The sequence below is a fragment of the Nanorana parkeri genome, unplaced genomic scaffold (genome assembly GCF_000935625.1).
Source record: "Nanorana parkeri isolate BGI_ZX_2015 unplaced genomic scaffold, ASM93562v1 scaffold1111, whole genome shotgun sequence".
In the NCBI taxonomy this organism is placed as follows: domain Eukaryota; kingdom Metazoa; phylum Chordata; class Amphibia; order Anura; family Dicroglossidae; genus Nanorana; species Nanorana parkeri.
The window spans coordinates 367,033-394,134 of record NW_017307379.1 but is presented as its reverse complement, the minus strand read 5'-3'; the positions used below and the strand labels follow the sequence as shown (position 1 = coordinate 394,134).

At 41.2% G+C, this 27,102-nt stretch overlaps 1 protein-coding gene and 2 long non-coding RNA genes across 3 annotated transcripts in view; all 3 read right to left on the bottom strand.

Annotated features, from left to right (window-relative positions):
- Positions 1-415: 415 nt before the first annotated feature.
- On the bottom strand, positions 416-2,359 carry LOC108796417. Its single transcript, XR_001941798.1, has 3 exons — positions 2,322-2,359; positions 1,951-2,123; positions 416-612 (listed from the first exon to the last, which is right to left on the bottom strand). It is a non-coding gene; the product is annotated as an uncharacterized LOC108796417 (long non-coding RNA).
- A 3,377-nt stretch (positions 2,360-5,736) lies between these two features.
- Positions 5,737-7,584, bottom strand: LOC108796418. The gene is made up of 3 exons (XR_001941799.1): positions 7,535-7,584; positions 6,148-6,202; positions 5,737-5,907 (listed from the first exon to the last, which is right to left on the bottom strand). It is a non-coding gene; the product is annotated as an uncharacterized LOC108796418 (long non-coding RNA).
- A 138-nt stretch (positions 7,585-7,722) lies between these two features.
- AGBL3 (ATP/GTP binding protein like 3) overlaps positions 7,723-27,102 on the bottom strand; it is a 78,041-nt gene continuing 58,661 nt past the window's right edge. Inside the window, exons 9-17 of the mRNA XM_018567882.1 lie at positions 25,092-25,218; positions 24,710-24,810; positions 23,813-23,922; positions 22,719-22,785; positions 22,337-22,426; positions 20,994-21,062; positions 12,414-12,440; positions 9,078-9,194; positions 7,723-7,755 (exon numbers count right to left, since the gene is read on the bottom strand). Coding sequence (XP_018423384.1) covers positions 7,723-7,755; positions 9,078-9,194; positions 12,414-12,440; positions 20,994-21,062; positions 22,337-22,426; positions 22,719-22,785; positions 23,813-23,922; positions 24,710-24,810; positions 25,092-25,218 — 741 coding nt within the window. The remainder of the gene's footprint in view (positions 7,756-9,077; positions 9,195-12,413; positions 12,441-20,993; positions 21,063-22,336; positions 22,427-22,718; positions 22,786-23,812; positions 23,923-24,709; positions 24,811-25,091; positions 25,219-27,102) is intronic.

Here is a 27,102-nt window from a genome sequence, read left to right as displayed (position 1 = left end):
TCTCTTTTTCAAGCTAGTAGATGGACAGCTGCTGGAGACTGCTCTATCCCTTGTTATCTTGTACTGGACATGAAGTTGGTCCCCTCTGCTCCCTGTTCTTACCTTTGGGGGAACCGCCCCCTCCCCCCCGTTGCAAGAATTGCTTCTCATTGATCATTATTCTATATACAGAATACCAGACTGCAATGCCATGTACGGCTATTACACCGGCTCCAATGGGGGGAAATTCCACTTATAATACATTAGACATTCTCTTTAAAAAGCAGCTTTGCTTCACACTTTTTCAGTCCAGGGTACTAGAATTGTATCCATTTGTATAAGTATGATGTGATTCAGTTTGAATTGTGAATTATTTTTTTATAAAATAGTTCAAAGAAAGAAATTACCAAATCTTTGCGGCAGTGGAGGGATGCAGAACATTTTCTTCATCTGTTCCGCAGAGCTGGACTTCTGTAGAATTCGTGACAGCTGGGAGAGAGATTTCTCCTTTCACATGTCTCATACTCGCAGTCCCTTCCTTGCTTCTGTGGCCCCCGGCACAGTCTCCTCTGTCCAAAGGTACTGAAGATGTGTCCTTCCGCCTCCGCCGCACATGATTCCCTTGAGCTGTTACTGAGACAATTAGATTAGCGGCAATGTGAATGCCTCATTCACGTGAGGTGTATTGCTCCATACAGCAAGAAGTTGTTGATGCACTGGAAGCTGCAGGAAGAAACGCGCAGGCAAGTCATATAACTCCATGGAGACGCAGGAGCTGTGCACCCTCACATGCTCCTTCCCACAGTTTAGAGTCCTGACACATACGCAGATGGTGTTTGAATATGGATCTATTATGTCTGCGTCTGAGGGCATACGCAGTGTGTGAGGCTATCAAAACTCAGAACTGCAGGAAGACGTTTGTAAGGGCGAGGGTGCACAGCTCTTGCGTCTAAATAGAGTTAAATGAGCTGCCTACAAGCTTCCTTTCATAGTTCCGGCCTCATAAAAAACGGCCCTTACACTGTACAGGACCAGTGGCGGAATCCACTGTACAGGACAACACGCTGTGTGTGAATGGGGCCTAAAAAGAAAATGCAAAGAAACTGGATATATAAATCCTGTTACATATGGCGGTCAAAAGTTCTTAGAATTGACACTATCGGTCAAAATATTGAGGGAATTCATAGACTGGAGAAGACAGAATCTGCAGTAGTTGTCCATGGCAACCAATCAGCTTCTCTATTTCATTTCGAAGGATTCACTGAGCAAACTGAACAAAGAGGCTGATTGATTACCAAAAGAAAACTGCTCTGGTTTTTATAAATTCCCACCATTGTGTTCTGGTAGCCGTATGTGGTGTTCTGACCTGTAAAAGTAGCAGTCACAGGGGTCATAATACTGCTGGTCAGTTTTTATTCACAAGGTTTTTAACCTTTTCTACATAAAAAAACCTGCTGTAACTGCTGAAAAATGTTTTAGCTAGACCTGGGCTTTAATTTGTTTGTCACTTACTTACTCTATTTAAGACTACTCTGTCCAGAGGGTGACAACACTGTTGTAAGATTCACTGCTAGACAAACAACATTGTCACCCTGTTAAAGGAAATGGTAAAATAACAGATCTGCTGGACAGGTTAACAGGAATGTGTTATAGAGGGGGGCTGACATTTGCTGCTGTGGTAATGCTAGTGATGGACTGCATCATATATGAAATATATATATTTTGCCCATAGCTTCATTTAACTGAACGTCTCATGGCTAAACGGATGTCCAGGATATATGAAGCTTTTTAATGTGCAACGTGAAAAAGGAGGAAATTGCAAGAGACAGATACCAAGTCAAATTCAGCTACTTCCAAATAAAAAAATAAATGTAAAGATGTATTATGATTACTGGGCTGCATTATTTGTGTCTTTAACATCTGCCTGGAGTTCAGCTTTAAGAAGGTTCTGTGTTTTGACAGTTTCCTTACCAGATCCATACAAATTGCTCAGGACTTCCATATCATTGGGTACCAGAGGTGGTGCAGATCCACTATTTCTCACAGATGGGGAAGATAGACCATGCCTTACAGCTGCTCCTGCCAACACAGTGTTCCCGGTATCCCTTTCCAGGGGCGATTCTCGAGCCCAGATGCTTCCAGAACTAGACAAGCCAATCAAAATTATTTTTATATTAATTATTATTCATTTTTTTTTTTTTTATATTTTCATCAGGAAAATTTTTTTTATTTTAATTTTTATTCATTTTTTTTTTTTTTTATTTTCATCAGGAAAGCCAGTATGCGTGTTCCATGTTCTTAGAAATGCATCAAGAAAGAAATGTATTGCATGTTCCTCTTACCTGGAAAATTTTCCTTCACTGTGCACAGACGAAAGTGGGGCTTTCACTATAAAAAAAAAAGTGCAATGTCATAAAAATATTTTTTTTTTACTTACTATAAAATGTTTTTGTAGGAGTTAATTGAGGGACAAAGGAATTAGTCAGGTTATATAGCCACCTACAGGAGGTGTAGAACAATGACAAACCGAAAAAATGGAAAGCCAGCAGCCATACAACCCTTCCATTACCCAGTATGCCTCAATTTTGTGAAAAGGCAGTGCCAGGGCCAAGCAAAAACACAGAGGGCCGGGACCTGTGTCCCTCAATGGAGTCCAAGAAAGAGATTTTATTCTCTCTCTCATCCATTGAGGAATATAGGGATTCAGAAACAGTCAGGACTTTAAAAGTAGTGCAACTGAGTGGGGTGCAACAGCTACTGACAGATGCATGAAGGGACTAGGAGCTGTCTGCAACCTAGGACTGCTTGAAGTACCAATGCCCAAATCTGAGCCAGATGGGGAGGAGTCCCCTGCAAGACAGGGGTTGCTGCCAAGGAAAGGCCACAAAGGATCAACCTGATGCTCAAGACCAAGACAGGAGAGATCCACCAAGGAGAATGACTTTGCCTGAAGGAACACTGAGCCTGTACCAGCAAAAAGCTGTAATACCAAAAACCCACCAGAATTGGTGGAATGCATAAAAAACTAATAAGAAAAAAACAGAACAACGTGATTTGGTCGAAAGAAAAGAATACTGGGACATATACAAGTCCTCATGTCCTCATGACTTGTCAGGAAACAAGTCATGAGGAAGGGAAAGATGAAGGGATCTAGAGGAATTACCTCAAGAGGCTGCAGATCAGCCACAAAAGGAGGACCTATCTCCAGAAAATCAGGTCCTACAATGACTTTTACTTGTATTTTATCCCCAACAGAGGGTACTTGCAGCAGGATGCCAGCATGTTCTCCCTATTAACAATCCAGAAGAGGACAGAGCCTTCCAACGATAGTTTCTTCCTGCCATACCATCCTTGATGCACAAAACTCTTCCTTCAGGGTGGAGAATAGCAATTGACAAGAGCCAAATAATAATTCAGTGTCTCTAAGGAAGTCAGAAAGGAACAGCAGATGAGTGTAGCACACTTAGCATCATCCATCGCCGTGACCAGGCTGGTTGTCCTGTCACAAGGAGAGTTCCCAAACTTTCCTGCAACACCTAAGCGATGTCCAATGAAGTCTAGGTCATTAAGCCAACTCACATTGGAATCCCCTGACAAAGCAGGAACCATCAGTTAGACAGATCTGTCACATCAGGGACTTTTTGGACCATAGAGACCATCTGGATGTTTTGCCTTGAGTCCAGGCCCCCAGGAATAATGAGGGATGCTGAAAAAGACTGAGAGGCAATGAGAGACTTGTCAGGAGGGAGGGAATGATCTCAACACCCTTCAAACTCTTACAGGAAAGGGAGGGAGAATTTTCTTGACAGAAAAGAAAGGGTCTAATGACCCACATGGTGTAGACTTTTTTAACATTGGTTTGAGCTGAAGAGCCTCACCTGTTGGAGACCAATAGTTACCAATAGTAGATACCGGTGAGGCCTTATCAAAGCTTGTAATTGTTAGGCTCTTCAGAAGCCAGGGTCTAAATGCTGATCCTCTTCAGAGAGGGTTCTTTGAATGTTCCATAATGGGGATGCCAGGAAAAGGCACTTGGGGGGGACATACAGTAAGGTCCAGTGCTTCGAGAAGCAGCAGGTGCCTCCGAAGGACACTGAGGGGTCAGGTCCTTTATGGGGAAGGGTGCAGAAGGAATTGATCCTGTCCTCTGGAGAAGGGGAATGCTGTATCCGAGAATAAAGAGTTCTCCTGACAAAGAGAGTGTAAGTCCATGTGGGATCCCAAAGTCAAATTCCCAAGTGAACAGGAACATGAAGTCACAGGGTGTGGGGAAGCCAGGAAGACCTGGGAAGATACACTGCTGTGTGCAGTAGCACACAAAAATAGTAAATGGTGAGGGGTGGCTGAAAGAGATGCCAGACACAAGAGGTTTAGCCTATGGGCTAAAACACCCTAATACCAGGGAGGAAAAATACCCAAGGACCCACTGATGTAAAAACAGTGACCCAACTTGTAGAAGTAGGGGTACATCTTCATGCTGAAGGCTTATCATTGGGGTCAGCTGATGTTGCTAAAGTAGATGAAGGAAAAAGTTGGGATACCATCTACTACGCAGGCTTCCGGAGTTGAGACAGGAGCATACTTCAGCCACCTGTGGTGTTGCTGATGAGGGTGTTAAGAGCAGGTCTGAAGAGACAACTTTCTTCAGAGGTAAATTCAGTTCGATACTCATTGGATGTATCATTAGTGCCCCAACTACGTAGCGAGAGTGTCTTCCGCATTTGTATGGACATTAGTCCCAAGCCAGGCATACGTTTATATGCTTGCAACAAGCCATCTCAAATAAAGCATAAGACTCCAGACAATTGCTTCACATGCTCTATAAAACAGGGGCCTATCCCAGCAGTGGAGGAATCTCTCTGGAGTGAATCTACCCATTTTGACATGGTTTGGCAGATTAAGGTTACTACCAGGAGAGGGCAGAAGGCCAGACCAGTCAACTCAAAATGGAATGTAAGGACCCCTCAACCAGCCTAGTGGTCTTCCTGTTATTGATGAGTCACTGGTGTATCTATGAAGGAAATAGACCACCGGCCTACAAATTCCCTTTCAAAAGGTCATAGTTCAAACACACTTCCAGCACTCTCCATAGTGTTTCCAGTCCACATAGAGGAATAAGTAAAGCAACTGTAGTGGAAAGGTCTTTGCAGCATGTCATCACTTTGTCCCTCAGCCTTAACCCACTATAGCGGTAAACCAGAGGTGGTGGAAAGTTTGAAAAGTGCACAACATTGCAAACAGTTACCGGCACTTCAGCGTGAATGGCCTTACTCACAAGGTGAGTGTTAGCGACAGGGTCACACCTGGGCTGTGCTAGGGCTCCAGACCTGGAAAGCGCTCCACAAGTAATTAACACAGTACACTCTGGTCTGGAAAGTGCCACAGTGCAAAGCCCAGTGTCCAAAGGTCACATTCCAGGCTAGCCCCACCTGTTCAGTCCAAAGGGTTACAGCCTTCAAAGATAGGCTAACGAAACGCCAATTAGCATAGCTGCTATAAAGACCAGCTCAAGCAACAGTGTCAGTGAAGAATCTTGACTGAAGTTACTGAGGCAATATTTTCACAAAACAGAGAAGGCGAGTGAAAAAGGTTTTCTTCAGCTCTGGGCAACTAACCTCCTAGGACACCAAATGAAAACTGAGGCATGCTCGGTAAAGGAGGGGTTGAAAGGGGGTTGGCTTACAATTTTTCTGTTTACCAGTATCCAATTGTCAATATTAGTTTTCTCATACCACAAACTGTCATACTCACCTGACTTGACTACTCCGTCTCCTGACTCATAACCATGGCACAAAGTATTAGATACAGGGGTGTCACTGATGTCTGTAGGGATGAAGTAATAACAGCTGGGCTCCAGTACACCACCGAAAGGAAATCTCTGCGTTAGAAGACTCTTAAACAATGGGAGAGGTCTATTCAATGAGAATCCTGAGAACACAAATCACAAAATTAGGACACAATAAGCCTGCAACATTTCAGAATTAGCACAATATGCAATCTTCTGATAAGGAATAAAAACGAATCACAAATTCTGTAACAGTAAGACAGTAACTTTTACTTCAATTTGATGTTTATTAAAATGTTATCCAATCATTCCTTTAACTTTCAAAAAGAGCTCAGCAATGACAGGCCACTTATTTCTAAGTTTTTTTGTATATCACTACTCACCTTTTAAACTGTTTGTAAACTTCATCACATTTTGTTGATTGGCATACGATTGAGACTGGATCCATGTAAAAAAAACACAGAAACTGATTATATATATATATATAATTACAAGGTCGCACACAGGAGAACACAAGAGCATACCTAATGTAAATAAAAAAGATCTTTAGGCAAAGCCTTGGAAAGGGTTAGACCTTCTGTCAAGTCTATATTGCTGTCTATATACCCATTGAGGAAATCCCCCCTCCCTGTTTGTACTGGTGACCATTGCCATCAAGAAAGAAATGATGGGAAATGTTTTATTTTTTAGTTGTCTAAAGAATAAAAGGGAAGCGGAAATCTTCCAGCTGGGCCACTGGTCTAAGAAGGGAATTCTCCTCACTTTGGTCCCTGTTGTGTCCCTGGGACAGGAAGTGAAGGGAACTTTTAACATAAACTTTAACTTAAAGTAGATGTCCGAGGGGACCCCAAAACTTTAAAAAGTTGCTTCTACTGGTGACTTTATCACAAATCAGGTTAAAGAGGAACTAAACTCTAGATGCTGTGCTAAAAAAATAGCAGACAGAGGGCAAAGAATTAGTCACCAGTATTGCCGGTGGTCTCCCTGCAGCTAATAATTTTCCTTCATGCCTTGTTCTGCATTCTGGGTGGAGTTGGCCATCTTGGTAGAATCAGGGTTTTGCTTCCTCCAGAAAGGAGAACAGTGAGCAGCACAATAGTGACTTCACCAAATCTCACTCCAAATCTCCTGAGGTTAGATGTCAGAGGAAGCAGTGCCTTAGGAGGAAGTAGGCCTAGGTACCCTCACAAATGAGAAAGTACACCATTTGTTATGAGGAATTCTAGACAAAAAGGTACATTTACGTCAAGGTATTCGTCAAGGTACAATTAACTTTCAAACTGTTCCATGGGAATCTTTACTTTTTGAGTACAGATCCTGAGTGTGCTGGTGATATATAAGATGACCTATTGTGAAGTGTTCTGAACTTTGGTTATTGGTGTACAGCTTGGACTTCCATTTTCCACAACGGGAGCACACCTCCGGCACTCTGCCCTATCTTTTGGGAAGCAAACTCTCTTCTCCACCCACATCTAAAAAAAAAATCACCAGTGTCTTGCTCATAAAAGGTCAACTTTGATATTTTCATTAAAAGTATCAGTTTTGGCAGTTCCATCTAATTATGAAGCTGCTCTGGCCCATTTCAACAAATTTTGACAAGGTGAGAATAACAAATTTAGCCTAACTCAAAAAACTATTTTGTAGAGAGATTCTGCCTGTCTAAAAAGACTTCCTGCACATCTTTGCACTGCTAAATTCGCATAATTGACTGCAGTTCAATCTGTTTAATTACATTTTAAGGCATAAAACTCTTTCAGTGGCCTTACTCACCTTGGTGCTAATGACTTCTCCATTGGCATTGAACACCAGGTAGATAACAGATACCTTTGCAGAGAGACAATTAAAATAAATTCTGATGAGCTGTTCAGTTATATGCACACATTTATAATAAGCTGTCTCATTCAGATGTTGCTGCCTGTGGACGGACATTCCCTTCAAGTACTATATTAAAAGGATAGTCAATCCTCATTCATAGTGGACTGAATCAAGCCCTAAATAAACAGACACAGTATTGGGGTAAAAGCATTTTCCCCTCCGTTCAGCACAAATAAGTTATGTGCATCACAGTTTCTGGCAGAGGGAAGTCTTTCAACACCAACTTCCTTTGCAGCCCCCAGAGGTCATGTGACTGAACGCCACAAAGGAAGCTGATGCTGGAATTTGTAAAAACGTGTGTAAAAAAAAAAAGTCCTTTAGGAACACCCACTTTTTACCATGACCACCAATTACTGCGGCACTGTGGAACACCTTACATGTTACATTTTCCTTAGGTTACAGGAATCTGACACTACCACAAGTTGGTTGTGTTTGCTCTTTCCCAAGACATATAAGAGGCCAGGGACTGACTCAGCCCACTAGACTCCACTTATAACTAAAATATAAAAATCTTTGGTTGACTGAACCTGTAAGGTGCCTTTGCTCTAATCCTTGAAATCTGAAGAAACATTAATAAGCTCAGAACTTGCCTAGTTTTTTTATGACGTCAAAGGTGAAACCTGATTAGCTAGAAACGTAAATGGGTTTATTTTAGGAAAAGGAACGCTTAGACATTTCTCTGCTGGTTGGTGTCTGTGGATCATAGACAACTGAGGGCATCTGTCTGATAGTAAGGAGTCACTGGCCGATAATTTTACACCTGCCTCATTCAACGTCAGTCAAGCTGTGTATAGCCAGCTTGGGTCATAAATCTAGAACTTGTCATGTGTCACCATTTAGTGTCCAATACAAGACTTTTTATTTCAGTAATCTTGTAGGCTAAAGTGCCAGCTTGGGTCATAAATCTAGAACTTGTCATGTGTCACCATCTAGTGTCCAATGCAAGACTTTTTATTTCAGTAATCTTGTAAGCTAAAGTGCCAGAAGTCACCTAAATAAAGTGAAAGCAATAAGATAATATCAAGGACAAAATAAGAGTCTGAGACTGTGCTGGTGACAGGTTCTCTTTAACCTGAATAATATTTACATTCTATTGTTTAGGTGGAAGTAAAACCAAACAATGAACTTCCCTGCTTGCTCCATTTTGGGCTGTTAAATATATTATTAAAAGTGTTTTGTTATATCTGTTTGCCAAGTACAGAAAATACCTGTTGACCACAGAGGCGCTGACAGGTAAAAGATCTCAGACTCTCTATAGTGGGCTCTGAAGGGTCACTCTCCGCTGGGGCTCTGCAAGTGGCATAACTAGCAATCACGGGGCCCCATACAAAATTTTGCTATGGGGCCCTGTGATTTCTAGTTACGCCCCTGACCTGAGTGTTAACAATATGACTAGTGACCCACAGGGCACTATAAACAATATGCAATTGACACATACCTTCTTTGGATCCAGATCTTGGAGCGGTGGCTCCTTCTGCTTTTTGGACAGGATGGTTTTATTTCTTTTAGATCCTTTTGGAGGGTTTTTTAACTTCTCTAAGGAAATCTGTTTCATCTGGCAAAACAGAAATATATAAGCGATCAACATATACATGTGTCCCATTACCAAGCGCATAAACAGGTCTGTTAAAGGTAAACCTCTGGCACAAAAGCTTTCATTTAAATATTGTCCTCAACAGCCATGAAGGATCTAAATCCAACCTGTGTGCACTAGCTGCCAAGATATTAGAATGTAAAAGTAGCAGTGACATCATTACTGGGCTGCATACAACCTGTGCAGAGAGCAGAGCAACGGGGTGAACCAGCAGGTCCTAGCAGTACAGGCTGCTGCAGATAACAACAGGAGGGGGTGGATACAAGACCAGTCACCCTGCACAAGGAGAGAAAGCAGCAGTGACTGGTCTTTATTACAGGAGGGGGTGGATACAAGACCAGTCACCCGGCACAAGGAGAGAAAGCAGCAGTGACTGGTCTTTATTACAGGAGGGGGTGGATACAAGACCAGTTACCCGGCACAAGGAGAGAAAGCAACAGTGACCAGTTTTTTTTTATAGTAAGTTCCTGCACAGAGGTAAAATGCAGGAGTTGTTTCATGCTGGATTGCTGCACAAATCTGGAAGAAATACACATACGACAGCAATATTCAAGTAGGAATACACACTCTTGTATTTAGACAATATTTGTTTATCATAGAGTGCAGCTTTAAATCACTACCACACTGTCCTGTCTTTTTCATATCTATCTTCCAGCACACTTACACAATGTATGAAATAATATCTAAAGCCAAAACTTTTTTTTTAAAGCTTTGGATAGCGTGAAAATAGCTTAGAACACCTCTTTGTCCCATTTTGGAGATTTCCCTGCATTTAGTGTGCTTGAGACAAGAGGAAATCTCTCCAAACTGAGGGAAAATCCCCCACTTTCACAGTTGTTATGAAAACAGGTATCCCCTGTATTTCCCATCATCTCCTGTTTCAAAGACAACTTGAAATGTGAAATTCCCCATCACTTTCAGGGTCCTAACCCTTCCTTACTCTATGCAAATCTGGAAGGCTTTAACCAATTTGCAGGTTTTAGATAAGCCTAAAGGCTGCTGTTAGAGTGTGACCAAACCTTTCAACCTGTGCTGAACAGTCAGAAAATATTCTTTGATCAATTAAAGCGGTAAAGAAGGTTTTATATGCTGCGAAACGTGTTGGGTTTGGTTAGAAATACTGAATAAAGCATTAACTCAAACAAAAACTGTGTGCTCTTAATTTAAGATAGGATATGCCCCTCCAGCCTGGACTGGTGCACTTTCCTTTTCTTCTTTGTTGTTTCCAAACATTTGGCCTCTTAACTGAATGTTTCTGTGAGCACTCTACTTACACCTTTCTAAACCTCATAGTTACATAGTATTTGAGGTTGAATAAAGATATAAGTCCATCAAGTCCAACCTACTGCGTGTATGCATTTATGTTTGACCAGGTGTGTGCGTGTGTATTAGTCCATGTGTTATTTTGCTCTTAGGAGTACCTGTACCCCTGTATGTTATGGCCTCCGAGGAACTCGTCCAGGAGTTTCCTTAATGATTCCACACTCTTAGCTGAAATCACTTCCTGCGGCAGCGAGTTCCAGACCCTAACCGCTCTAACTGTAAAGAACCCCTTGTGTGTTGACATTTTTTTTCCACCAAATTTTTGGTGGTGCCCTCTGGTCTTTGTTATGGAGCTAACCGTAAACAGTTTGTTAACAATGTTGCTGTCACCATTGAATAGTTTATACAAGAAAATCATGTCCCCCTTAATCTCCTAACCTCCAACGAGAACATATTTAATTTTAACAACCTTGTTTTATAGTTCAGGTCCTCGAACCCCTTAATGAGTTTGGTTGCCCTCCTCATAGAGCTTGATGTGATTATTTGTGGTTGTCCTTCTCTTCTAGAGGAGGACAGACAAGCAACTACCTTTTTCATAAGGAGAGGTTAGCAGTGACAGTGGCTAAGTTTCTCTCTTTTAATAAAAGCCTTCAGCTCTTTTCCTACTTGAATTTTCAATAAATATCTCACAAACCGTTCCCTGGGTAAATGCCCAGGAGGGTCACCAAGCAGGTAAAAGGGCTTGTCACTCCCACAACATTAGAAAAAATGAACTAGAAAAGATATTGTTTTTTTTTTTTTTGAGTTGTCCTTTGTTGGAAATATTACCGCAGAAACATATAGATAAAATTACAGCATTTTATTAATACATCTCAGTAAAACCGTAAACATTTAAAAGCAAACAGAACCAGGACACGATACACTTGTGACTGGCCCACTGGTCCAGCATCAATCAGCAACTGCAAAATAGGCTAAGATATACATAAAGTCCAAAACCTTAAAGGGCATATGTAGACATAGGTGAGCCGAGGTCTTGCGGTGCTGATAAATGGATTTGTCTCTATGCGTTTCGCCTGTAATGGCTTCCTCAGGAAAGGGAATTAGTGCCTAGAGTAAAAAAGGCCATGGGCATCAAAAAAACATCCCAATCTTAATGTCCAAAAAAACTGTCCCTCCTCCACCAACATATATGGGGGGGGCGATGCCGGCGACCACAGGAGGGGTAGAGCCCCACACGATACCACCAGGGTGTACCCGGCACCCGAGAGGGATGCTCGCTGTACATCTCCTAGAGGCTTGACTTTAGCGCAGCACCCATGTGGTCAGAAGAAGAAACCACAGCGCACAGAGGAGAACCAGGTATGACACTCCCATAGGTGTCGGAAGCTGCGGGATTTGTTTTGTCAGCATAGCTAATGGAGACATTGCAGATCAGGGAAAGCAGTAACCCCATTTTTTTTTGCAGAAAATCCATTTAATTTAGGGATTTACAAAAGAAGAAATCTACTTTAATGCTTGTATTGCATTGTTGCCTCTTTTTAAACCTTCCATCATAAACACAGTGAATTCCATATACTGCACTCCAGAAAATATGTTGGAAAGAGCTGTACACATACCGGATAAAGGCTTTACATACTATGCTGGTTTTAATCCAGAGGTTCTAGGTGTAGGAGTTGGCTCTGCAGCTTAAAGAAATGATATTTAAATCCTCGCCCAATGATTCCCTTGTTCTTCGGATATTCTGGGTTTTACAATGTAATCCTGAACTAAACTATTCACAATTGCTTTGTAACAGCAACAAGACAGGAGTTTCATTTTACACTCGAGTTGTTTGCGAAGGCATTAATAAGCTGCAAGAATAATACAATCTATAACAAATGCGTTTAAACATGACTAACATATGTATTTGTTCCCCACCTTCCATGTATTGTCCTCCTTAGCAGGCTAGCAAGCATTAAAATAATATAAAAAAGAAATTAGATTCTTTGCATGCCTGCGTCAAAAATTCTAACAGCTTCAATAGAAGTAAAAAATTACAGTGCTCTACACAATACAACAAAGGAAGCCATTGTTATTTCACGGCGGAGGTGTAAATAAATATGCAGATCAATGAAGAGACACACTGGAAGACATTAATTTCTCTGTTTCCTAATAGAGATTTGACATCACCCCTCAGTTATTCTGATTTAACGGCTCCTCCAGGAAGAAGAATTAAGCCAATCCAAGCAATAGAAATGACAGCACTCAGGCCATTCATCCGGTCAAGTGAAGATTATTCATTCATGCTCTGAACATTATGCTGTCTGTAATATTCATAGCAGTGTATTATGTGACCAGGAGGGGGAGCTGTTGCAATAGCTTACGTACTATTGGGTCCTTTTATGTATGTGATCTACTTTATAGGTATTGTGTTTTAAAGAAGAACTCTGGTTAAAAATTTTATTAACCCTTGCAGTGGGGCTACCTTGCTGTGGGGGCTTAAGTGCTTATTTTTGCATAGTGTACAAAAAAATAAAACAAGTTATACTCACCCAATCCTTCGGCTCTTAGATTGGTCCCTCTCCCCCTCATCTGCAGCGGTCTAAGGTCCCTGAGTCATCAAGTTCTATACACAGTGTATAGGACGTGAGGACACTGAGGGACATATCATCACTGCAGTGGAGGAAGAGACAGACAGGAGAGAGCACTGTGACAGCCGGCTGGCTCGGATAATCGTGTGAAAATGACTTTCATATTTTTTAATTAAACAAAAACATTTTTACAGAAGTTGTTCTTTAAAGTACACCTGTCAATACAAAAATATGCTGATGGCCGTTGATAGCCTATTTTATGACAGTGCAAGTTGACTGGCTTCAATATTTCTGAATCACAGATCTGGAACAAGCATACAGTGCATGAGAGTCAGAATTCCTTATCTCTATGCTTCTTTTAGATTAGTGACACAAGCAACTAAGTCAAAGTGTCAACATAAAAGCCAGGCAACTAGCATTCTTAATAGCAGTGGTCAGCAATGATAATTCTTCATATTGTTCACATGACAGGTTCTGGCCAACGTGGCACTGTATACACCTGACCTGTGCAGGACTGCTTTTTTATTGAGGACAACCAGAGACTTAAATGGCTAATACGACATTCAGATGTAGAGGTGAAGATGATTTATTCATGCATTGAGCCAGAAGGTGGAGCTGTTCAAATAGTCTATTCAACCTGCCAATCTGTAAGTGTACTCTGTCAGTCTGCTACTATCTCTATAGTGTGAATAACGTGTGTAAATCACAAGAGAGGCTGTACAGAATTACAAATCATTTGGCACTTTGGCATATACATATTTCAGCTGTGTATTTGCCTGTTTGTCCACTGTCACTTTAACCCATAAGAAAGGTAATAATGATTAAAAACATGAGCATTCAGCAAACAGCATGCACTTGACTAATGTGTTAAAGGGATAAAGTTTTTGCAGAACTGAATTAAAAAAAATACAGAACATGTACTGCGATAAAGAGTTTAAATTAAGATCTGACAATGAAGAATGACAAAGAATAGTCTGGTTTCTACAGTGTGATATGTAGCTGTAGGGAGCTTCTCAAATTTCCTACTCAAAACAAGTCCAATCTGAGCCGTTGCTATATATATACATATATACAGTATATATATGACAGTGGTGCCATAGTTGTAGAAAAACTTGAAATCAGAAGCTTTACAATACTTTTTTAATACTTAATTACTTAAAATTATATCCAAAGCCTAAACAGTTATGCAATTTCTGAAGCAGTAAGGGTTAATTCACTGGAACCAGCACCCCATTGGTAGATTTCCCTTTAATTACTGTCGCATTGTCAACTGTAACATTTCCTGTCACTTTCTGTCCCAGTGACAATGATCTCCAGAACAAACAGCTCTCCCCAGTGGGGAGGGGGGACACAAAGGAAATGAAAAGAATCTGCCTGCTGGGGATGCAGATAGAAAATGAAGCTTCATATGGGTTTCTAACCCATGACAGGGGCCTAAACCCTAGTACTGGCTGGCAGCAATATGGATGGTATATATATGTGTAGCCATGGGGAGGGGCTCCAGGGTTTATGGCTGATGTGCAGAAAGCAAACATTTTGTTCTGGAGGCCAAAGGCTTTGTAGAGCTTTGGGTGGGAAAACCTTCCAAATTTTGGTAACCAGTCCTCATTATTAGTCTCAGCTGTCCACAGGCCTTTATATATGTGAGCTGACTGATGATCAGGGCTTTCTAACACTCTCTTTTGTAGGAGTCTGCTGCTGGGGGGAAAGGCTGAATGCAGACAGAACACTAAAAAAAGTGCTGCCTGTTTGATTTGGGTAACTGATTTGAGGGGACCTGCTTGGACTGTTCCTGGGTGTTTGTGTTTCGTGCAAGGTGCTGAAACCAGTTAAACCTGTCACCTTTACTAAATATATATCTATATATCTACAGGTGAATCGAGAGTGAGAGTATGTATGTGGGAACAGTCATATTTTCAGTTCCATTCTGTGTTTCCTGCTTAGCAGTAGTGATGAGGCTGGGCATCGTGCAAACCCAGTTTGCTTGAGTTCCCCCAAGCCTGTTGGAAACTCTGACAGCCACCCCTTCTTCCCAACCCAGTCGGTTACGGGGAGGCACATTTCTCGCTCTGCAGCTTTTAATCACAAAGGGCAAGAGACTGTACCCATCGCAACTGGTTGGGTCGAGAGAAGAACGTTGAGGAAAGAGTTTTGGAGTGGGCTTGGGTGAACTGGGTTTGCACCAAGCCCAGCCTCATCTCTACTTGGCAGTAAAGCACAGACCTATAGGAATTCATTAATCACAATACAATACAATCTGGCCTTGACATAAAAGTTATATCTTCAAAATATGGCAGTCATGAGCAAAGAGTCAGAAAATGACTCTCGGGTTAGTTTTAACACTAAAACTCAAACGTGTACATACTGAAAATCTGCTCCCTTTTTCTTACTTCTTCTAATTTGCTTGTGATGTTCAGTGTAAAAAGTTTGCTAGTTAAGGACCCAGTTACGTGACACGCTGAACCCAGACTTCAGTATTCCAGTCACTCAGTTCCAAGCATAGAAGAACAGCAGATCAAATCGAATATTTGAAACTAGACCTCAGAGGTTGCAATGTGAATCATCCCCAATGAGACAGAGGTTAGAAGACGCTTTCTTTATTTCCTAAGGCAAGGAACATTCGCTTTAATTATACGTCTTACTTCTATGTCTCATTAGGTATTCTGCTGCAAGTGTTCTACAACCACAATCCTTTGAGGAATTGTATTAGAGAGAGTTATGAATTTTGTACAAGATGCTCAGAATAGCTGTTTATAGACCTGGTGAGCTGCATAATGATTCAAATGTCTGTACTTCCAAGAGCCTTGTATGCTCAGTTGAGCAGGGCGTTTGCAAACTCTTATCTTTATTTGGTCTCTGTAATAGGCAAAACAGACCTGCCAAGGAAACGTATGCTTTATATCTAACTATACGGGTCAGTTGTTTCTATTGCCGTGATCTCCGGCGTGGGAGGGGCAGCTTGGTGCCAATGTTTTGGAAGATAAAGTAAGAATCTTAAGAAGGTTCACTTTAATGCAGATTTATAGCATATACTGACCTGCCTTTTGCACCCCACCAGTCTGTTCAGATACAGGGGTAAAAGGAATGACCTGTGTCTAAATAAAACAAGGCACAGGACTCCCTGCAGGACAGTCCTGATGGGCCCAGCACTGTCATGTGGGGTGAGTCCCATGAGCTGTTGAATCTGGAAGTACTGGTTATTTCCTCCTGTCACTGAACCAGGAGCGGGGGAATGAAACAAGGTAGGTGTGGGGTTAGGGACTGCCCATTGCTTTGTCTTGAATAGGCAAAGCACAGGTTTGCTTAACCACTTACATAAATGGGCAGATAGCAGCTCTCCCAGGGCAGGATGACATGATTTTTTACTGTGCATTGGTCAGTGCAGATCACAAAAAGAGGATGCAGAGCCAATGAGAATGGTTCTGTACCATGAGATCGTGGTGACCAACAGCATCGCGTATAGTAAACAATGGCTGTGGTTAGCAGTCGACTCTAAAAAGGTGGCCATACACTGTTTGAATTTTGGCCGGCTCTTGAGGAACCTTTGCTGATCGAAGGAACCGGTCACAAAATCTTTGTATGAAGAATGAGCTGCTGGCTCTGTTTGAGCATTCTGACAGAGGCCGGCGGCCGCTGCCGAATTACAAAAGAAGCAGTGGGCATTCCTCAAATCAACGTGCTTGTAGCGTTGATGGAGGAATCTGCTCTATTTTTTCGTTCAGCACGTGGGTTGAACAAAAAAAAATAGAGCAGTGTATGGCTAGCTTAAGCACAGAGCCTGCTGATTGCAGCCATCTGGTACTGGATGATAGTGGGAAATAAGTATCAAGTACCAGAAACAGTGTCATCCAGTACCAGTGTCCATTCACAACTCTACAGTATATGTCAGCTCTCTGATCTGATTTGTATATTATCCCTCAATTCCCTTATCCTGCACATCTTCACATGAACCTCTTCACCTTCATTTCCATCCTCCGACTGTATGTGACCTGTACATTAACCCCTTCATCTCCGGCTCCCTCTGAGTACAATGTCGACATTTAATGTACCTGTATCCAGTACACCATAACCAAGCTCCACGTTTTAACCCCCTAAATACCAGCCTACACCATTACCTTGTGGCAAAAAATCAGATCACCTTGGGGTGTCTACTTTACAAAAAGGGTTATTTTGGGGGATGTTGTACTGTCCTGGCATTTTTATTTGCCATGTTTTATAACAGAAAGTAAGGGAAACAAGCTTTTCTTCAATTTTTTTTTTCCTTTATATCGCCATAAAAACATAGTTATTAAATACCACCAAGAGAAAGCTCTGTTTATACAAATATATACAATTAATTTGGGTGCAGTGTTGCATGATGGATTCATTGTGAGTCAAAGTATCACAGCACTGAAAAATGGCCTGGACAGGAAGGGGGTGTAAAATGATGGAATTCAAGAGATTAAGGGTGCCTACTACACAGCCTGGCAAGTACTAGGTAGACGTTTACTTTAAGGGTTAGGTAAGGTGTTAGGGTTCAGGTAGGTGAAGTGGGACAGGTGACACTTTTCCTGCACTGAATAATCAGAACACACCTCACATTTTAGTTTCAAATATTAGATGAAAAACAAACACTCAGTTCAACTTCTCCAGCCACAAGCAGACTGGATCTCATTTATCAAACTATCTTAAAGAACTGTCTGTGTTGCCCATAACAACTCGAGTCTTTCAGAAGAATATCCAAATTCCGCTGGACCCCGATGAAAAATGTGAATGAGCTCGGCATTACTAAAGGGCAACTCCACTCCAATATATAACAACATCTCACTTTTTTGCAGTAGTGGTGAAACTGTCTGATATTTGTGAGTTGCCACACAGCTGATGAATTTAAAGGTCGGGCTTACAGTGGTAATTGTGGCTGGGTACTTATATGGGCTTAGAGGAGAGAAAACAAAAAGGTCAGGTTGGGTTTTAGCAGTGTGGTGGTGTTCACTGACAGAAAAAAAGGAAGTGACACAGAGACAGCAGAACTGCAGGTTTTGTTGCTTTGTTTTTAGACATACTTTTAAGCAGCAAAGTGACGGGTATTTTTAAAGCCTTCCCTTCAGTCTTGTGCAGTTGCAGAGGCTCCACTCCTGTACCGAGATTGCTTACTCTGATTTCACTGCACACAGTGTGCATTAAAAGCTGCAGCAGGTCAGACAGAGCCTGGATTCTTCTTGCTGGAGGTTGTCCAGCATCCTCTAGCCTAGGGGTGGGCAACTTCGGCCCTCCAAACCACAAATCCTAACATGCCTCTGGGAGTCTTGACTGTAACTGTCAGTCTTGCAATGCCTCATGGAACTTGTAGTTCCACAACAGCTGGAGTCCTGGAGTTACCCACCCCTGCTCTAGCCCTTTCCTCCCTAGCCTTACTGTTCCTGGCCCACCACTTTCATTTATTGGATGTCAGTTTTTTCGGTCATGGAGGCTCAACATCACATATGGGTGTTCCCTAAGGTAGTCTGCATGCAAATACAGCTTGATTGGGTTTTACCAGTGTTGTGGTGTTCATTGATAGTCAGAAGAAGTGGGAGGATGCGGGGCAGTGACACAGCAGAACTGCAGGTTTAGAAAATGTTATCACCTTTTCATTGGCTGGTAAAATGATCCAATTTATGACTGTGTATTTAACTGGTTGGAGTTGATTTCTAATAATGCCTTCCATACAAATGCCCCACAGAATTGCAAACCTGCAGGCATGAATATCTCTTCACTTTATTCGCACATCATATATTATACTGATGCTATTTCTGCATTAACGTGTTTCTAAAGCATATGTGCCCCTGGCTTCTGCTGTTGTCAAGGGACTGCGCCGCCGCCCTCCCCCCCCCCTTCCTTTTTGTTTCTTATCATTGCAAACTCAATAAAAAAAGTGTATCTAAAGCAAAAACTTGTTGGATGATGTTGGCTAGAGCGATGAAGGTGGGACAGCAGAAAGTGATGGGAAAATCAAAAAAATTAGTTGTCACCAGAAAAGGAACAGAGAAAGGAATACAGGCTCCTCTCCTGGACTAAGATTGCTTACCCTGATTTCACTGCACACTAAATGCTGCAGCAAGTCAGATACAGCATACCTCATTTCCTGGCTAGAGGGTGTCCAGCATCAATCCCCTGCCCCCTTTCATTTTTTGAATAATCTTTCAATATGGAGGCTTAACATCACATGTGGATGTAATTTAAGGAAGTCTGCATGCAAAAACAGCTTGCCTAGGAACACCCACTCCTCCAGACTGACATTCACCAATCAAGGCATTTTGATATTTGTATAACTCCTCCTAAAAGCCAGCCCACTGGTTACAAGTCTTGAGATGGGCAGGGCAGGAGAGCGATCTCTAAAATCTCCAATTATCATGCCTGTTAAAGGGCATCCATATTCCAACACAGACAGACTTTATTTCAGACATTTCGACAAATGAGGGTCATTGACATATATTCCCAAAGCTAGAGACAATGGGAATATACTTGACAGCTATTGTACAGATCACGCTTTTCACACTGTAAATTTACACTTTGGTAGCTGCGATTCCTCCATTTTTCTGAGGTTGAATGTGCGGAGTCTGTTCCTGTGACAGGATTGGATGATAATTTTTTTTCCGCCTTAATGGTATTAAAAACACATGTATATTAGAAACAAGTGAAATCAAGTTAAATGTAAAATAACTTTAGTTCCTCATGGTCCCTGTGTGTGTTGCAAAGTAGCCACCGCTCCAAGCTCACTCCCGGGAATGACTACAATCTCACATTTAGTTTACTAACTTGTATTGTGATTGTAGTCCATCACGGGAGTGAGCTTGGAGTGGTGGCTACTTTACAACACACACAGGGACCATGGGGAACAAAAGTAGCTCCCCTCCAGAAGGAAGGACAGTGTCGGCACCAATTCACAGATGATTTGAGGATCTACAGCCGAGTGATACACAAATAAGATACATTTTTGTTAATAGTTAAAGTACTTGAATGTATTTCTAAGATATAACTCCTGAGCTTTACCCATATCTTTAAAATAACAACAAACACACCTCTGTTGAGTAATGACAATCTACAAACACATACTTCTAGATAATTGCCGGCTTTGTATTCTTTGCATTCCTTATTTCTCTTTTCCTCCCCATTTTTCTCACAGTGACCATTTTTACTAAGGGCAGAATAATCCATCTCCCTTTACTTCCTGGAACTCTGGCACATGTGACTAGGATATGTGACCATGCACATCATCTCAGGGGAGGAAAATGTATTTCCCTGAGATCTCATGAGATTACAGATGAGATTTCCTAGCAATGCTCTGCTGATGTAACCTTTCCAAGATGCAATACTTTGGCACATTACATCATTTTGGACCAGGAAGTAGATGAACTCTATTTGTAAGTAAATGAAAAACATGTTCGTTTAACTAATGAATGTAAGATGATTTTATTATTTTACAGCTGCTGTGATCAAGCAGAAAAGTGCTAGAACCTTCTCAACTTGTTATTGTTGTCTGGTTCCCTGGAGCATGACACGACAGGGGTTCTAACCTTTCCCCATTCTATCTAAAACTAAAAAAAAAGTTTTTTTGTTACAGATACACTTTAAAGGATTATTGCTATTCTTAGCAATTCATTGCTAGTGGTTTCAGTTCTGCAACTGAGCTACCAAAAGTTGCTAGTGTAGCTAGTTATCAGTTAAACTTCATGTTTGTGCTATTTGCTGATGTTATTCAAATTAAGAAAGTAAAAAATAAAAGGAAAATAGCTTTAGAAAGAAAACATCATCCACAAACTAAGAATCTCATAAGTACCCATAACGGGCCACAATGAACGCAGCTAGTACCCAGACCGCTCAATAAATGCCTATTAGAGCGATAACCTTGTAAAAGAGCAATCAGTTATATAATAGATAATAGATTTGTAGTACAATTGATCCTTACAGTGGCGGAGTGTGGTGGCCGGTCCGCAGGGTTTGTACTTTCTTTCCCCTTTGAGTTTTCATTGTTATCCTGGACAAAACAAACATCATCCACTCATTACTGAATCACTTTAAAAGCAATCCTCCTTCACAATCCTTACAGTCAATTAGCCTCTTAGCATTTTCTATTAGGACATAAAGTATTTATTGTATCAGAAAAGGAAGCACAATCTATATTATTCGCTATTGTCATTTGTTGCCGAGATGAATACAAAAAAAAATGAATTACTAAAAATACTCAATGGCCACATCATTAAGTGCACCTATGTAGAAAAGGGTAGGAGCCCTTGCTATCCTCGAGGCATGGATTCAACAAGGCGCTGGGAATGGTCCTTGAGGATTCTGGCCCATGCTGATTCAGTTTTCATGCTTTATGTAGTGCTCATTTCAAATGTGGTCTAATGGACAGGACATTGCAAATGCAATAAAATCAATGTCATGGCTGTGAGACCAGCCTGAGATGATGAGTGATATGTGACACAGCACATTTTTCTGCTGGAAGCAAATACTGAACAAAGGGGTGAGCCGCGACCATAAAGGGGTGAAAGTGGTCAGCAACATGATACAATAACTTTCATCTCCAGGAGACTATCTAACTCTCTCACTAACTTTCTCTCTAACCATGAGGCCTCATTCACACGAGAAAAGATCGGCACGTACAGCTCCGTGCTGCGTGCACGGCCGTATTGGGCAGCTCCTGGGAAGGACAGGTGCTGCGTGTGATTAGTACGCAGCTCCTGTCCTTCTCTATGGGACTACGCAGCCGTACGCCGCCCTACGCTCACCCGCCCTGCACGTCCAACATAAATAAATAATGCTCTGTAACTAGCTTACCAGTCCTTAGATGTGGTGGCTGTATTCATTTTCATTTTTCAAGCTAATATCATTTTCAGCAAGTGCAGAAAATACATATTGATCTTGCCAAAAAATGCAGTGCCCTTGTCACTTCGGGTGAGCTGAACTGAAAGTACAGACAGTTATTTTCCTTCTGTAAAATACTAATCCCTCCACATCTCATGTAATGGAGATAAGGAGAGGAAGACATGTTTCAAGTTTAGCCTGGATGACAACCATGGTTCCTTTTATAGATACAGTAGAGGATGGCCGTAGCCAACCAGGGACAGTGTTATCCGTTGAAAAGACAGAAAGAAAGCCTACAAAAGAAACCTAATGCACCCATGACATCTAAGGACTGGTAAGCTGCAATATATAAAATGATAGTCTTTGGGTGTATGCTTTAATTTTTACTTTTAACTGGTCTGTACCTTTAATTGCACAGTGTCATCCCCATGTAATTGTTTTTACCTGTGCGTCTTGGAAAAGGCTTTGCTCAGGTTGCTTCCTTTGGGAATTCCTCTCTCTCTTTGATTTCAGCATCTTCTTTCTTGGCTTCACCTGAAGAAAGAGAAACACAGGAATAAAGAAAGAAGAGGAGACAAGAGTAGATGAGATGAGAGGAGAAAAGAAGAGATAAGCTAAATTAAGACACAGTAATTATAGATGTCACAATAAATCCTTTATGAAACAGATGCCTTCTAAAAGAGCAATTTCTAGTGAGTGCCTGATGGCATGTGGAAGAGTAAGAGGGAGCAGCATGGGAGAAGTACTGGAAGTCTGAACGTAGAGTGCAACAAAGGCAGAGAGGTGTTCATCATAAGCTTAGCGCATTGTTCATTTAAAGCTATACCTTACACGCCAGTTCCATCAGATGAGCAGGAGGACCATTAGAGTCGGAGCTGTCCGAGCCTCCAGTGCTGAAACCAGGCAAACATAGATTAGTTAGTACCCTGCACTAAATTAAGGGACATAGTATTAAATAACAAGGCGAGGGGGGGACACTAGAACATTTGTGTGCCTAGCTTTGACCACATTGATCAGCTCTTTCCCTACCATCTGCCCTCGCTGTTTACTGAAGTGCTAACAATTGGCCATATCAGGTGCAATTGCCTAATGCCAGGCAGCACAATTATGACTCTTGGGCTAAAATCCTCTCTTTTAGCACATCAAACATGTATGGTGCAGGATCAAGTACACTGCATTGACATCATTGTTGAAACACGGATAATAATGATAATGTCCTTGGAGCTATCACGCCAGCCAATGTAACGCCAGCTGTAATATCAATGGGGAGCATGTTATGGAGACCTGCTTTTTCATAGAAAAATAAGAAATCCAGATTTTTTTGTTTTTCGATCAGGTAAACCCTGATGATTCACATTAAAGAAGCCCTTTTATTTACATATGGTCTGCCCCCAGCTCATAACTACTGTTTCTACAGCTTCACCTCCCATAGGTGCCTTCAAACCCTCATTACTTTTTGATGGGTTTCATCAGTTACAACAGTTAGTTGTACATTTCTCATTTAAATGGTTATTACAAGCAATCCATATTCATAGGAGCCACTAATAAATGTCACTGGATGCAGTGTATGCAAGGAATTTTTAACAAAGTGTGTTCTCGTTTAGCCCTGCCCATGGGTAAATCATTTCAGATACACATTTATCTATCTATCTATCTATCTATCTATCTATCTATCTATCTATCTATCTATCTATCTATCTATCTATCTCCTCTCTATCTATAGATAGATAGATAGATAAATATATCTATCTATCTATCTATCTATCTATATATAGATAGATATATACATACAGTATACATACAGTATTTATATATTATGAAGGTGGTACTCTCTGCTGTGAGCTTTTGTCTTTTATGGCTTTTGTGGCAGCAAATGTCCTAATATTTTACAGCATTGGTGTTTGAGAAGAGATAACTCACCTGGAGTCCAGATCAGAAAGGTCATCTAGAAAGGCCTCGGAGTCCATGCTTAGCTGGTGATTGACTTTCTGTTTCACCACATCTTCTAGTTCTTTCAGACACACAGCGTACTACAAACAGATCAATCATTATTATTGGCCACATTATAGCTCAGCTTTGTAATTTACACTCTGCTCCCAGAGAAACAAAAGGATTTCTAAAAAGTAATGTAAAGTAACGATGATGGAGAATGTTCATCAACCCATGGCAACTAATCAGATTTCACTTTAGTTGTCAAGAGGAATGCTAGATGGTTGATATAGTTTTTTATAGTTTGCACCTTACTTTCTGCCCGATTAAAGAGAGCCTGTCACTTTGCTTTCTTTTGATTTTTGCTCTCAACAGCTGAATGGAGTAGAGAAGCAGCAAAGGAAAAGTGAATATGTGCAACTGGGCAGGGTGGCAATAAAGTTAACCTGTTGCCCCGCATGGGCAAATCACAGGTTCTCTTTATGCCTTACTTTGTTACTTTATCGAAGAATATAAAGCAGGAACAAGCTGCACGTACAACACATGAACGGGAGTCAGATGGCGCCATGTGCTATAATTTCATATATGATTAAATGTGATGCAGGTTTGCTGAACCAGTAACACCTGCACATCCCCCTGGGCTGGCTCAGTTACTGGCAATCACAGCACGATTTCCTCTGGAAAGTGGAGCCACTAACCTCCAAGCACCAGGACCACTTTAGAAACCTCTGGGCACCGACAAAAGGAAATGCTGCAGTTCGTTTTAATGTCAGGCCATGTCAGTGAATTAATCTGACTGAGGAAACCAATATATCAACGTAGTCTCTGCGCCAGGCACCGATGACCCGCTTCCACATCCTGCGGTTGGCCACGTGACAAAGGACTTACCTTGGTGCGGTCCAGGTCGCAGTAATCTAATAAAGTATCGCAGAAGTGCTGGCCCAAGGACTCCAGGTCCTTTGTGCTGAAATGAGTTCCACGTCTGTTGCCTGGAAATGGGAGGAAGAAAGTTAATGTGTGGGGATATCAAACTCACATTTCTATTTAAAGAGACAGGACTGCTTGTTTAAAAAAAAAAAATACATTTATTGCACTAAAATGGCTAAACTGTTATAAATGAAATGCAGACATCAGGACGTACCTGCTGTATCCCCGACCAGTAAGGCTGCTATAACAGTTTAAGAGTAAAGACTCACATTTTTTTCTTTTCTCTTTCTAGATTGCCTCCCTTGAAATGTTTTATTTGCAAATGACAGGCAAGTGCTCTTACCCAGTGTTGATCCACAGAAAGTGGCCTCCAGGGTGTAACTGTTCTGGATGCCCATCTTCCACATCACCACCCGTCCTGTCCCCTCCTTGTTCCTCTGCACTTTAAACTTACAGCCTGAAAAAGAAAACTGAATAGGGATATTGTAAGGACCTGTGCCTTGCCAGGTTACGGGACAGAGTATAGTAGAGGAAGGCCACTAGAAACAAGGTAGGTATTTTTTGCCCCACTTGTGTGCAAAAAGCATTAGACGCTAATTATTAATGTGTCCTAAATGACCCCATGATGAAAAGCAAACAATGATGTTTGGAAAAATACACCATATACTTTAGCACAGGATACAAAATGACACATACAATAAACAGTATTATATATTTGTTTTAAATGGGGGGATTAGCTGGTAAGGGAAAAGGTAGACTTTTTTTTTTTCTTTTAATTCCTCTTTATTCACATTTTTTTCCCCCCCAACAATCAACAATAAAAGGTAGACTTTAGCTGATTGGGTGTACACACATACGCTGAGTTACCTACCAGGGACCCTAAGGCTCCATTCACACCTAAATTTTAGGTGCCATTAGGGATTCCTGCATCATGAACTTGCGATTTCCTGCAGCAGGCATCCCTAATGTGACATTTACAAGCGTCAGTTGTTGTCACCCATGACAGCCGCTGCATTTGAAAGTGGCAGAACATCGGCACACCGCATGAAATCGTATGTGATTTTACATGCAGTTAGGAACCAATCACTACCCCTGGACCCACAATCGATGCATCAAGTGATAGTGAATTATTCCTAACCTCATGCAATCATATACAATTACATGCGGTGTGCCGGCGTTTAAATGCAGCGGCTGTCACCCAATCAGTAAATTAAATGGGTGACAACTGCTTCTTGAACCGGCAGATTAGGGATTCCTGCTGCAGGAAATAATTTGTTCCTAATGCAGGAATCACTCATCACACCTAAAATGTAGGTGTGAATGCAAAACTTTTTACTTTTGGACAGAGTGGGTAAGGCTTAGAACCTCTCTCAGGTTTTTATTGCCTGCAAAAACCTGGATAGGTTATGATTTAAGTTACCAGTAGATTACAGAACAACAATATCTTTATTAGTTCAAATTAGCACAGACCTGTAAAAAGAACTGGCCACGTATGAAAAAAAAGTAGTGAGCTCCTAGATTATTTAAATCCAACAACACGTTATATTGTATGTTATCCAATATCTTCAAATTTGTAAGTATTGCCTGCTTTCCTCCCCTAATGGTAAGCATTACCCAAAAAAATTAATCAATTGCTTTTAATTTATTAAAAGAATTTCAATTAAATTAATTAAAAGCTTCACAAAAACAACACTAAATGCCCAATTATTTGAAATAAAAGGTTTATTCAGTTATCTGCTGCATGTTTTTCCACCACAGTTATGTTTGTATTATCTGTGACCAAAATTTAAGTATAAGTTTAAGAACTCAAAATTGGAACAGTTGCTCCGTGCACAAGACCAATAGACATTTTCGCAGGATTACTTTTGTTAAATCCACTTAGTGGGAGTATAGCGGCCAACAATAAATATATAAGATCACCCTCAATCTTGTTATATTGTCAAACACACCACAGCATAATCTGTATGCACTCCATGTCTTGTAAATGTATTTAGAGATAATATCACCACAGAAGAAATGTTTGTGCGAATGCACCCCACGGCTTGTAAATGTATGTATAGAAAATATTGCAACAGAAGGAATGTTTGTGCGTATGCTCCCCATGGCCTTTAAATGTATGTATGAATGGTATCACAACAGGAGAAGTGTTTATGCATCCTCAAAGACATGTAATCCTGGATCTTTGAAAGCTATCCTCTAATGAAATAACAGCATTCTCACACATGTATATGTTGCAGCAGAAATCACTGTCCATGTAATAGTATTTTTTTACTTACTGAAAAATCTATTTCTTGGAGCTTATTGAGGGAGCCAGGAATTCAGATATATTCAGGTTGTACTGCTGCCTACAGCAG